The sequence below is a fragment of the Colobus angolensis genome, unplaced genomic scaffold (assembly GCF_000951035.1).
Source record: "Colobus angolensis palliatus isolate OR3802 unplaced genomic scaffold, Cang.pa_1.0 Scaffold26, whole genome shotgun sequence".
Taxonomy (NCBI): Eukaryota; Metazoa; Chordata; class Mammalia; order Primates; family Cercopithecidae; genus Colobus; species Colobus angolensis.
The window spans coordinates 16932396-16945414 of NW_012115821.1; the positions used below are offsets into that span (position 1 = coordinate 16932396).

General features: G+C 43.1%; 1 protein-coding gene across 2 annotated transcripts in view; it reads left to right on the plus strand.

Moving 5' to 3' along the window:
• WNT5A (wingless-type MMTV integration site family, member 5A) overlaps positions 1–8970 on the plus strand; it is a 21866-nt gene extending 12896 nt beyond the window's left edge. For both annotated transcript variants that reach the window (XM_011947269.1, XM_011947271.1), the window contains exons 4-5: positions 152–444; positions 4141–8970. In XM_011947269.1, coding sequence (XP_011802659.1) covers positions 152–444; positions 4141–4599 — 752 coding nt within the window. In that variant the 3' untranslated portion in view covers positions 4600–8970. The remainder of the gene's footprint in view (positions 1–151; positions 445–4140) is intronic.
• The last annotated feature ends 4049 nt before the right edge of the window (positions 8971–13019 follow it).

Sequence of the window (13019 nt, forward strand, 5' to 3'; positions counted from 1 at the left end):
TACCCCACCTCCTACCTCCCCTCCATCTCTACCTTGTCCCCCTCCTCCTACCTCCCCAGCATTCCCTACCTTGCCCCCACCTCCGCCCCCGGCAGCAACCTGGCCCAGCGTGTGGGGCAGGCGGCCAGTGACCCCTTGTTCTTACCCGCAGGCAGCCGCGAGACGGCCTTCACGTACGCGGTGAGCGCAGCGGGGGTGGTGAACGCCATGAGCCGGGCGTGCCGCGAGGGCGAGCTGTCCACCTGCGGCTGCAGCCGCGCCGCGCGCCCCAAGGACCTGCCGCGGGACTGGCTCTGGGGCGGCTGCGGCGACAACATCGACTATGGCTACCGCTTTGCCAAGGAGTTCGTTGACGCCCGCGAGCGGGAGCGCATCCACGCCAAGGGCTCCTACGAGAGCGCTCGCATCCTCATGAACCTGCATAACAACGAGGCAGGCCGCAGGGTAAGTGCCCCGCCCCCGCATCTCTGTCCCCTTGCCTTGCCCTCCAGCCTCCCTGTCGCTCCTTCCCCTCCTCTGCCACTCCTTCGCTATATGGTCCTGTCTCTCTCTCTCCACCTCTTTCTGTCTCTCCTTATCTTTCTCTGTCTTTCCTGTCTCTTTGCTCCTCGTCCTGTTCCCGTCTCACTTTCTTTCTCCCTCTTCCCTTCCCTTCCTCCTTCCCTGTCTCTCTCTTCTCCACATTTGTCTCTCTCTCTTTCCTCCATCTCTCTCCATAGTTGCCCCCGCACATCCCAGAAGGGCCTCCTGGATAATCTTCCCTTGCGCCCCCAGCCAAGGTGATCCAGCAGTTATCTGAAAAATACCTTTCCTTGCCTTTTTAGTTAGTCCCCGGTACCCTTGGCTAGTGGAGCACAGAAAGAAGAATGGGAATAACTGTCTGCCTTCTGCCTGGACGATGTCTGTGCTTGGCTTTCAGTTTGGGACAGGGATTTTTTGTCTTCCTAGGTCCCCAGATGGGAAAGCCCTCACCCCAGCTTTCAGGCTCTTTCCCTCCTTTCTTTCTCCCTGCCTCTCTTTATGTCATTAGGTAGCAGGCCTGATGGATGCAGGGTTTTTTTAAAAGGGCTTTTCTAGGAAAAGGACAGCATTTTTTAGCAGTGTGGGATTTTATAGGTCTGACCATCAGGCCAATCACAAAGTGGCTCTGGAGAGAAGAGAGCAGCAGAAGTGCTCAGGGAGGACCATCTTTGCAGTCTCAGGAGTCTCCTGGTTCCCCTTCTTTCCTTCCCCTGGTGGGGATATGAAAAGCTACTTCTCAATAGTTAAAAAGACCCTTTTTTTCCTGTGGTTAAACACATGGCACTTTATGGCTGTTTTAAAATGAAGGGGTGAAAACTTTTCTTAACTTTGGCAGCACTGAAAACCAGGGCCATTATTTTTTCACAGAACCCAAGGTAGGTGCCAGGAACTTTCTGGTCAGAGATTTCACTCTTCTGTATTTTGGGGTGAGGGAGAAGGAAGATAATCACAGAGTAAACTGTAGATTGGGAAACTGAGGCCCAGAAAACCACTTCATGACCATGGGAGAAAATTTAAAAATGGAAATATAAGCCTAGGTACATTTTTATTGAATTCATGCATCACAGCTGAGTGGTGAAGAGCTGGCAGTGTGGGAATTAGAGAAATCTGGGTTAAAATGCAGCATTGTCTGTTCTTTGCTTTTTCTGAGCCTCTGTTTTCCCATTTCCACATCTGTTAAATGGCCATGGCAAACAATCACATGAGGTTGTTGTGAGGACTGAGATCACCTAGTAGGTTGAACCATGTGAAATTGCCAACACTTGACTCTTTTTGACCTCCAAAATAACAGTTTCAGTTGGTTTGATTAAAGGTCTTAGTTTAGTGTCGGCCAGTAGTAAGTGCTTGATAGATGATAACTACTAAACATTATAAGCAAAGGACATAGAGAAGTCAAAGATCGTGTAGATAATTCCAGCTAGCGTATCTTCTCAAATTTGATGTTAAACATTTGGGTGTATTGAGGAAGGACTAAACTCTACAGAATTTTGCCTGTGCTGCCCTGAGGGGTCAAATAATTGCTACAGACAGAGTGTGGCCTCTCCTTTCTCAGGCCTCTCATTGCCATGGTGTCTGCAGTGTCGGTTGCCTCCTCTGTGGTGGACCCAGGGCCATATGAAAATTTGGTGGGGGAGGGGGGTTGGAATCAGCCCCATTTTCTCTGGAAGCCCATAAAACCTTGCTTTCACCCTCTTCAGGGATGCATCACTGGGATCTCTATATATGACATGCCCAGTGCCTCAGATCAGAAATGCCTCCAGAAGAGAGCTATGTCTGACTCTTAAAGGCCCCTATCCAGGGGTATGCCCATATTTGGTACTTTCGTACATCTTTGGGACTTTCTTAGCCTTCTGTCATGTCCAGAAATCATCAGAGACTTGGCAACCAAGAAGAGAGGGTCAAGGGATTTCCAAGTGGCAAGAGAGCATTTGGGGAAGTTTGAAAAGCACCTATAATGTTACACTTCTGCATTCTTTTAGTAGAGAGTTTTTTGGGGGTAAATTTGATCATTGGAGTAGTGAGCTGAGTTTGGATTTTGGTGAGTGAGTTTACGAAGAAGACAGTTTTTTTCTCTAGGATGGTGGGGCTAGGGGATGGAAATTTGGGCACCAAGCCAGGAACTCATATTAGAATTTCCATGGGGCATTAGCTTTTAAATTTTCCTCAATGTGGAGCAAAGGTTAAATACATTTGCAAAACCCTTTCTCAGACTAGCTGAGTGCCTGAAACTCCTTATGCCAAGAGAGTACACTTTGGCCCCCTTTAAAAGAGCCCCTGTGAATCCCTGGAGGAAGAAAGTGGCTGTTATCTGTGGAAGAGGCCTTCTGACACACCCCCCGCCTCCAGGTTCCTGACAGGTCTTCTCCAGCACACTCACACTACGTGGACTCTGGAGGGTCACTGGCACAAGGAACTATGGGCAGCAGGGTCTATAAATAGGCAACCACCACCTCCCAGACTGCTGGGCAGTGTTGTGGGGCCAGACCCATGGGCACTACTACTGTTGGTCCGAGGTGACTGGGCAAAGGCCCAGATGCCATGTCCTCATCACTCTGGAGAAAGACCAGGTTTACTGTGTCCCTTGTCACCCTAAAGAAAGACCAGATGTACTGTGTCCTAAGTGCCAAGCACTTTCCACATCTCCCCTGATTTTATCCTTATAACAGTGCTTGGAGGTCGGTGCCATCACTGCTGCCTTCACAGATAGAAAACAGAGGGCTGGAAAGGTGCAGCCTGTTGTCTGAATTCAAGGGTAGAGTCAGGAACACAATCCACGTCGCTTGGCTCCAGGATGGGTGCTCTTGGCCTAGGGGCGTGGTGGATGGGGTAGGGACTGTGTGGGAAACAGGACTGAGGATACCTGAGTTCCAGGCCCAGTGCCCCCACACTTTAGCTGTGTGACCTGTGCAGGCTACTCAGCATCACTGTGCCGTCATCCAATCCAGCCCATGTCGTAATGTTGCTGGGATGGTTAAATGCGATCATGAGTGTAAGGACACTTACAGTGCCTGGTGCACAGCAATAATAGTAGTAGTGGGTTAAGATTTGAAGCTTGATCCCACTGGGGCTGGACTCCTCCCGATTCTGCACTTACCAGCTGGATATCCATGGGCAAGTCACTAAGCATGGGCTTGGAGTCCAGCTGCCTGGGTTCAAATCCTGGCACCCTTACTCCCGGGAGCTGGTTGAGTAGCTCATCTTTCTGGGTTTCACTTTCCTCCTCCGTGAAATGGAATGATACTAGCACTTCTCACCTAGCTGGTACTGGGGATGAATTGAGGTAATGCATTGTGAACAACCTCTGGGATGAGTGTCCACATGTTGCTGTTGCTGTTTCTCTGAAAAAAAGCAGCTGGAACATTTTTTTTTTCCTGTTCCTATTAAAAAAACCATGGTTGTTGATAGTGATGATATAATAATGAGTAGCTAAGAACATATTTATTTGGAAGAATTTTTAAAGAAGGCAACATAAGACTTTTGGTGAAGGAAATATCATACAGCCCTTAATTCAGCTGGGGAACATAGCTCCATGGAGAAGGTGGAGGAGAACTTTGTTCCCACAGCCTGCATCTGGCTCCTCCATGAATGTGTGTACTGATTGTCCCCATTTCCCTGCAGACGGTGTACAACCTGGCTGATGTGGCCTGCAAGTGCCATGGGGTGTCTGGCTCATGTAGCCTGAAGACATGCTGGCTGCAGTTGGCGGACTTCCGCAAGGTGGGTGATGCCCTGAAGGAGAAGTATGACAGTGCGGCGGCCATGCGGCTCAACAGCCGGGGCAAGTTGGTGCAGGTCAACAGCCGCTTCAACTCGCCCACCACACAAGACCTGGTCTACATCGACCCCAGCCCTGACTACTGCGTGCGCAACGAGAGCACCGGCTCGCTGGGCACACAGGGCCGCCTGTGCAACAAGACGTCGGAGGGCATGGATGGCTGCGAGCTCATGTGCTGCGGCCGCGGCTACGACCAGTTCAAGACCGTGCAGACGGAGCGCTGCCACTGCAAGTTCCACTGGTGCTGCTACGTCAAGTGCAAGAAGTGCACAGAGATCGTGGACCAGTTTGTGTGCAAGTAGTGGGTGCCGCCCAGCACTCAGTCCCGCTCCCAGGACCCGCTTATTTATAGAAAGTACAGTGATTCTGGTTTTTGGTTTTTAAAAATATTTTTTATTTTTCCCCAAGAATTGCAACCGGAACCATTTTTTTTCCTGTTACCATCTAAGAACTCTGTGGTTTATTATTAATATTATAATTATTATTTGGCAATAATGGGGGTGGGAACCAAGAAAAATATTTATTTTGTGGATCTTTGAAAAGGTAATACAAGACTTCTTTTGATAGTATAGAATGAAGGGGAAATAACACGTACCCTAACTTAGCTGTGTGGACATGGTACACATCCAGAAGGTAAAGAAATACATTTTCTTTTTCTCAAATATGCGATCATATAGGATGGGTAGGATCCAGCACAAAGAGGGTGGTAGAAATCTATTCACAATTCAGCTTCTATGACCAAAATGAGTCGTAAATTCTCTGGTGCAAGATAAAAGGTTTGGGGAAAAAAAACAAAACAAAACAAACTTCCCTTCCCCAGGGGGGCTGCTAGCTTGCTTTTTGCATTTTCAAAATGATAATTTAAAATGTAAGGACAAGAATCTCATATTCTCAAGGAAAAAAGGTATGTCACATGTTTCATTCTCCTCAAATATTCCATTTGCAGACGGTCATATTCTAATAGCTCATGAAATTTGGGCAGCAGGGAGGAAAGTCCCCAGAAATTAAAAAATTCAAAACTCTCCTATCAAGATGTTGATTTGAAGCTGTTATGGGAATTAGGATTCCAGATTGTAAAAAGATCCCCAAATGATTCTGGACACTAGATTTTTTTTTGTTTGGGGAGGTTGGTTTGAATATAAATGAAAATATCCTGATATTTTCTTAGGGATACTTGGTTAGTAAATTATAATTATAAAAATAATACATGAATCCCATTCACAGGTTCTCAGGCCAAGCAACAAGGTAATTGCCTGCTATTCAGCACTGCACCAGAGCAGACAACCTGTTTGAGGAAAAACAGTGAAATCCACCTTCCTCTTCACACTGAGCCCTCTCTGATTCCTCCATGTTGTGACGTGATGCTGGCCACATTTCCAAACGGCAGCTCCACTGGGTCCCCTTTGGTTGTAGGACAGGAAATGAAACGTTAGGAGCTCTGCTTGGAAAATAGTTCACTACTTAGGGATTTTTGTTTCCTAAAACTTTTATTTTGAGGAGCAGTAGTTTTCTGTGTTTTAATGGCATAACTTGGCTAATGGAATTCACAGAGGTGTCGCAGCGTTTCACTGTTATGATCCTGTGTTTAGATTATCCACTCAAGCTTCTCCTATTGTACTGCAGGTGTACCCTAAAACTGTTCCCAGTGTACTTGAACAGTTGCATTTATAAGGGGGGAAATGTGGTTTAATGGTGCCTGATATCTCAAAGTCTTTTGTACATAACATATATATATATACATATATATAAATATAAATATAAATATATCTCATTGCAGCCAGTGATTTAGAGTTACAGTTTACTCTGGGGTTATTTCTCTGTCTAGAGCATTGTTGTCCTTCACTGCAGTCCAGTTGGGATTATTCCAAAAGTTTTTTGAGTCTTGAGCTTGGGCTGTGGCCCTTCCGTGATCATATCTTGAGTGTGACGAAGCAACCTTGTTTCTGAGGAAGCTTGAGTTCTGACTCACTGAAATGCATGTTGGCTTGAAGATATCTTTTTTCTTTCCTGCCTCATACCTTTTTCTCCAACCTCCATTTCTGTTCAATTTGTGGAGAGGGCATTACTTATTGTTATAGACATGGACATTAAGAGATATTCAAAACTCAGAAGCATCAGCAATGTTTCTCTTTTCTTAGTTCATTCTGCAGAATGGAAACCCATGCCTATTAGAAATGGCAGTACTTATTAATTGAGTCCCTAAGGAAAATTCAGCCCACTACATAGATAGCTAATTTTTTTTTTCTTTAAATAAGGACACCTCTTTCCAAACAGTGCCATCAAATATGTTCTTATCTCAGACTTACATTGTTTTAAAAGTTTGGTAAGATATACATCTTTCATACTCCTCTTAGGCAGGATGGCTTTCATATCACCTCAGCCAACTGTGGCTCTTAATTTATTGCATAATGATATTCACATCCCCTCAGTTGCAGTGAATTGTGAGCAAAAGATCTTGAAAGCAAAAAGCACTAATTAGTTTAAAATGTCACTTTTTTGGTTTTTATTATACAAAAACCATGAAGTACTTTTTTTATTTGCTAAATCAGATTGTTCCTTTTTAGTGATTCATGTTTATGAAGAGAGTTGAGTTTAACAATCCTAGCTTTTAAAAGAAACTATTTAATGTAAAGTATTCTACATGTCATTCAGATATTATGTATATCTTCTAGCCTCTATTCTGTACTTTTAATGTACATATTTCTGTCTTGCGTGATTTGTATATTTCACTGGTTTAAAAAACAAACATCAAAAGGCTTATGCCAAATGGAAGATAGAATATAAAATAAAACGTTACTTGTATATTGGTAAGTGGTTTCAATTGTCCTTCAGATAATTCATGTGGAGATTTTTGGAGAAACCATGACGGATAGTTTAGGATGACTACATGTCAAAATAATAGAAGAGTGGTGAATTTTACCACAACCAAACTATTTGAAAGCTTCAAAAGGTTTCTATATGTAACGGAACAAAAGGGGAATTCTCTTTTCCTATATATGTTCCTCAAAAAAAAAAAAAAAAATCAGGCAGATGGCTTAAAGCTGGTTATAGGATTGCTCACATTCTTTTAGCATTATGCATGTAACTTAATTGTTTTAGAGCGTGTTGCTGTTGTAACATCCCAGAGAAGAACGAAAAGGCACATGCTTTTATCCACGACCAGATTTTTAGTCCAAAAAAAAATGTATTTTATTTGTGTGTGTTTACCACTGCAACTATTGCACCTCTCTATTTGAATTTACTGTGGACCATGTGTGGTGTCTCTATGCCCTTTGAAAGCAGTTTTTATAAAAAGAAAGCCCCGGTCTGCAGAGAATGAAAACTGGTTGGAAACTAAAGGTTTGTTGTGTTAAGTGCAATTAATACAAGTTCTTGTGCTTTTCAAAAATGTACACGGAAATCTGGACAGTGCTGCACAGATTGATACATTAGTCTTTGCTTTTTCTCTTTCCGGATAACCTTGTAACATATTGAAACCTTTTAAGGATGCCAAGAATGCATTATTCCACAAAAAAAACAGTAGACCAACATATAGAGTGTTTAAAATAGCATTTCTGGGCAAATTCAAACTCTTGTGGTTCTAGGACTCACATCTGTTTCAGTTTTTCCTCAGTTGTATATTGACCAGTGTTCTTTATTGCAAAAACATATACCCAATTTAGCAGTGTCAGCATATTTTTTCTTCTCATCCTGGAGTGCATTCAAGATCTTCCCAATACAAGAAAATTAACAAAAAATGTATATATAGGCAGCAGCAAAAGAGCCATGTTCAAAATAGTCATTATGAGCTCAAGTAAAAAGAAGACTTTTAAGTTTTAATCCAGTTTATCTGTTCAGTTCTGTGAACTACTGACCTCCTGAGACTGGCACTGTGTAAGTTTTAGTTGCCTACCTTAGCTCTTTTCTCATACAATTTTGCTAATACCAAGTTTCAATTTGTTTTTACAAAACATTACTCAAGCCACTAGAATTATCAAATATGATACTATAGCAGAATAAGTACTGTAAATAAGAGACCGATACTAGCTAACTCCAAGAGATCATTAGCAACATCAGTCCACAAAGACTGAGTGGCCCACAATATATAGAGAGATAGAAAAGGTAGTTATAACTTGAAGCATATATTTAATGCAAATAGGCACCAAGGCACAGGTCTAAAATACTACATTGTCACTGTAAACTATACTTTTAAAATATTTATTTTTTTAAAAGTATTTTCTAGTCCTTTCTCTCTCTGTGGAATGGTGAAAGAGAGATGCCTTGTTTTGAAAGTAAGATGATGAAATGAATTTTTAATTCAAGAAGCATTCAGAAACATAGGAATTAGAACTTAGAAAAATGATCTAATTTCCCTGTTCATACAAACTTTACACTTCAATCTGATGATTGGATATTTCATTTTGGTGAAATATCATCTTGTTAGCTAACTTTAAAAAATGGATGTAGAATGATTAAAGGTTGGTATGATTTTTTAAAATGTATCAGTTTGAACCTAGAAGATTGAATTAAAATGCTGTCTCAGTATTTTAAAAACAAAAAAGGAATGGAGGAAAATTGCATCTTAGACCATTTTTATATGCAGTGTACAATTTGCTGGGCTAGAAATGAGATAAAGATTATTTATTTTTGTTCATATCTTGTACTTTTCTATTAAAATCATTTTATGAAATCCAGTGCAGTCGTGTGTGTGTGTTTAGCAGAGAGAGTGTTCATTGAAGTTTGATGTGGGCATGGATTACGGCTTAGGGTATCCAGAAAAAAACACATACATTTCAGGTATGTAGATGATATGGTGGTTGAAGCTCAAGCATGTATTTTGTACGTTAGTGTTCATTTTTCTTTTGCCTATTGCTGATTTTCTTCATTTCTTATCTGCTCTGCTGCTGTTAATCCCTAAGAGTTGTAGTGTGATTTTTTTTTCTTTTTTTTCTTTTTTAGTGTAGGCATTTAGCACAGTGAGATGGGACTACCATGAAATTCTAGGGCAAGCAAAGGAAGAGTGACTTGAGGAGAGAAATAAAACAATGTTGAAGATGAAGAACAGACTGAACCACCTGGAATATTCTGCAGGTGGCTTTTTTCATCTTGCAACAGTTGGCAGTAAGCTCTTTAGATTTTGTTCCGGTTGCTTGATCTTGGCACTATTGGCATTTTGAGCTGGATAATTCTTTGTTGTAGGGATTTATTTTATGTGATGTTCAGCAGCATCCCTGGCCTCTACCCACTAGATGCCAATAACATCCTTCCATTTGTGACAATCAGAAGCATCTATAGACATTGCCAAATGTGCCCCGGGAAGCAAAATCACCCCACAGTTTAAAACCATGACTTTAGTTGGAAGGACTGAGGTTTGAGCACTTGGGAAATACTGGCTGACCACCATGGTGGACTGTTGCTTGGCTAGGTTGACTTATGGGTGAGACAAGTCCTCGGGAGTTTCACTGTGTAGAGTATGGAGAGGTGGCATCTCTTCCAGGGAAGCCTGGCTTAGCAGTTAAGAACATAGGCTCTGGAGCCAGATTGCCTGGGTTCAAATCCCAGTACCCCTCTCACCTTGGGAAAGTTGCATAACCTCACCCTGTTTCTGAGGCTTTTGTCTTTAAAATGAGAGAGAACATTGCTATCTACCTCTTCAGGCTGTTGTGAAGATAAAAACGAGTTAACACTTAGGGAGTGCTTACAGTATGTTCTACTACATAGTAACAGCTCAATAAATGTTAGCTGAGAGAGAAAGGTGTTGAGGAAAGGGACACTGGAATAAGTGTGAAGGCTAAACCAAGGCAATGTGGGCTCAGTGCTGTTTAACACACCTAACACTATTGGCTCAATGCTGGGAAGGCATACTTAGTGTTTTAGAGAGGTTGCAAACTTATGGCTTGCTGTCTACACCACACCTCCAGATGTGTTTTGTTTGACTGGCATAGCATTTAAAAAATTAGTTGCCAACATTTAAAAGATGAGTACTTTCGCATTAAAATTTGGATTTCTGGCTTAAAAAATGGGGAGGGCTGGTCACCTGGGAGCATATGTCACAGGTCCCACGTAGCAACAATCATCTGGATCCAAGCAGCTGCTACTCCCTTTTAGACAGGGCTAGGCATGTCTAATTAGCCAGTCATTTATGTCACCTAACTGGCCCCTGCAGGCTTTTGCATTTGTAATTGTTTTTTAAAGTGTTTTCCCTCTAAGAGTTTCTCAACCTCATTGCTATTGACATTTTGAGCAGGATAATTATTTGTTATGAGGGCTGTCTTGTGCATTATAGTATGTTTAACAGCATCCCTGGCATCTATGCACTAGATGCCAGTAGCACCCTCCCATTTGTGACAACCAAAAATGTCTCCAGACATTGATGAGTGTCCTCTGGGGGGCAAAATCATCCCAGGTGAAAACCATTGGTTTAAATCAAAAACGTCTGTACATATTTATAAGCTAGCCAATGAGGCTAAAACAAAGAAATAAACAAAACGGATTAGTTTCTTGGTGTAAAGAATGCCTGGCCTATCACAGGAACTCAATAAATATTTAATGAATGGATGAAAAACACAACCATTCCCAGGTTTCAACCTCACTACTTACTTGCAGTGTGGCCTTGAACAGATGCTTGAATCTCTCCAAACTTAGCGTCTACAGGGAGAACATGAGAACAAAAGCCACCACCCAATTAGACTTGATATTTAAATTACATGATAGAACCTGCAAAAAGCCACCTCCAAAGCCTAATGATAGGAGCAGTTCAATGAGAGGTGGAATTCATTTTGAAAACAAAGATAATAAATTAACAGGTAAATGTTTCTAGCCAGCCTGCCCTGCATAGCTAAATAAACACGAGCTCCAGGCCGGGCGCAGTGGCTCACGCCTATAATCCCCCCACTTTGGGAGGCTGAGGCACGTGGATCACCTGAGGTCAGGAGTTTGAGATCAGCCTGATCAACATGGAGAAACCCCTCTTTTCTGAAAATATAAAATTAGCCGGGCGTGCTGGCGCATGCCTGTAATCCCAGCTACTAGGGAGACTGAGGCAGGAGAATCGTTTGAACCTGGGAGGCGGAGATTGTGGTGAACCACGATCGTGCCATTGCACTCCAGCCTGGGCAACAAGAACGAAACTCTGTCTCAGAAAACAAAAATAATGGCCGGGCGTGGTGGCTCACACCTGTAATCCCAGCACTTTGGGAGGCCGAGGCGGGTGGATCACGAGGTCAAGAGATCGAGACCATCTGGCTAACGTGGTGAAACCCCATCTCTACTAAAAATACAAAAAATTAGCCGGGCGTGGTGGCAGGCACCTGTAGTCCCAGCTACTGGGGAGGCTGAGGCAGGAGAATGGCGTGAACCCGGGAGGCGGAGCTTGCAGTGAGCTGAGATTGCGCCACTGCACTCCAGCCTGGGCGACAGAGTGAGACTCCGTCTCATAAATAAATAAATAAATAAATACGAGCTCCAGTTTTTGATGCTTGTTTTTGAGTTGCAGTTTCCAAAGAGCGTTCCGTCACTCACAGACCCAAAGGATGCTCAACAGGAACATGGCCAAACAAGTTTGGGAAATGAGGACTGATGGATCCTTGCCCCGCTGAGAGGTGTATGATGGTCTTTAGCATATTGGCAATGCTAAAATCAAAGAACTGCAAGAAAGAGATCTGTTCTTTAACTGGGAGTTTTGTCGACTTGAGTTTTTGACTTCCTTTCATGGGAGACCTGTTAATGTTACCATCCTCTCGGCAAGTTGGGAAGTGCTGGGGTGGAGCAACCCATTTCTGGCAGGTTTTGTGAGCATGTTCTCTTGAGGTCAAGAGCTCCCTGGCTTGAAATTTATGGCTGCAAAGGTAGGGAGTGCTACCTGGTGACATTTCTGTTCCTCTTCCTAATGGAGGGCTGGTCCCAACTGGTGGTTAATCTACTTATTTATAGCCTGGGGGGTGGGATGGGGAAGAATGTGCTCTGGGAGGTAACAAGGAGACTCCTAAGACATAACTAAACCTAAAGGTGGGAGAGAGGAAGAAAGAAAAAGCAGAAAGGGGATAGGAAAGCAGGGGAAAGGCATAAAATGCAAAGGAAGCAAATGAGGACTGAGAAGATCTAGCTGTCCTCTGACCATGACCTTCAGAAAAATCTCATTTCTACTAGCCAAAAAAATTACAGTGGTTTAGGAAGGTAATATATGACAAGCATTTCTTCTGTGCCTGGCACTTGGTAAGGATTTTATCTTTCAACCCATTTCAGTAAGATTACCAAGACACTTTTGAGATAATATTGTTATCCTCATTTTACAGATGAAGAAACGGAAGATTAGAGAGCTTAAGTCTGACCCAAAAGTCCGTTTGTCCAACAAAAATGCATGCTCTCCCTTTATCAATGTGGACTTGATCCTGCCTAAACAAAGACTACGTTTCCCAGGCTCCCTTGCATCCAGGTGTGGCTAGAGGACTGTTCCCACAAATGGAGGGGGAACAGAAGTGAAGTGTGTCAGTTTTGAAGTCCAGGTTTTTGAAAAGTCAGAGTGAGTTTTTCACTGCAACGTTCCCTCCACCAGCTGGGAGCAGAGGACTCTGAAGTCCTAGGGGTTGATTGGGCCACACGTGGGAGAAACCTGGATCCTTGGCTCACCACATGGAAGAAAGCCAGCAGCTGACCAGAAACTCCTTCCTTAGACTGTTGAGTGACTACATTGTAAACTTCTATTATATGTTAAGTCAGTGTGATTTTGGAGTTTGATACGGCA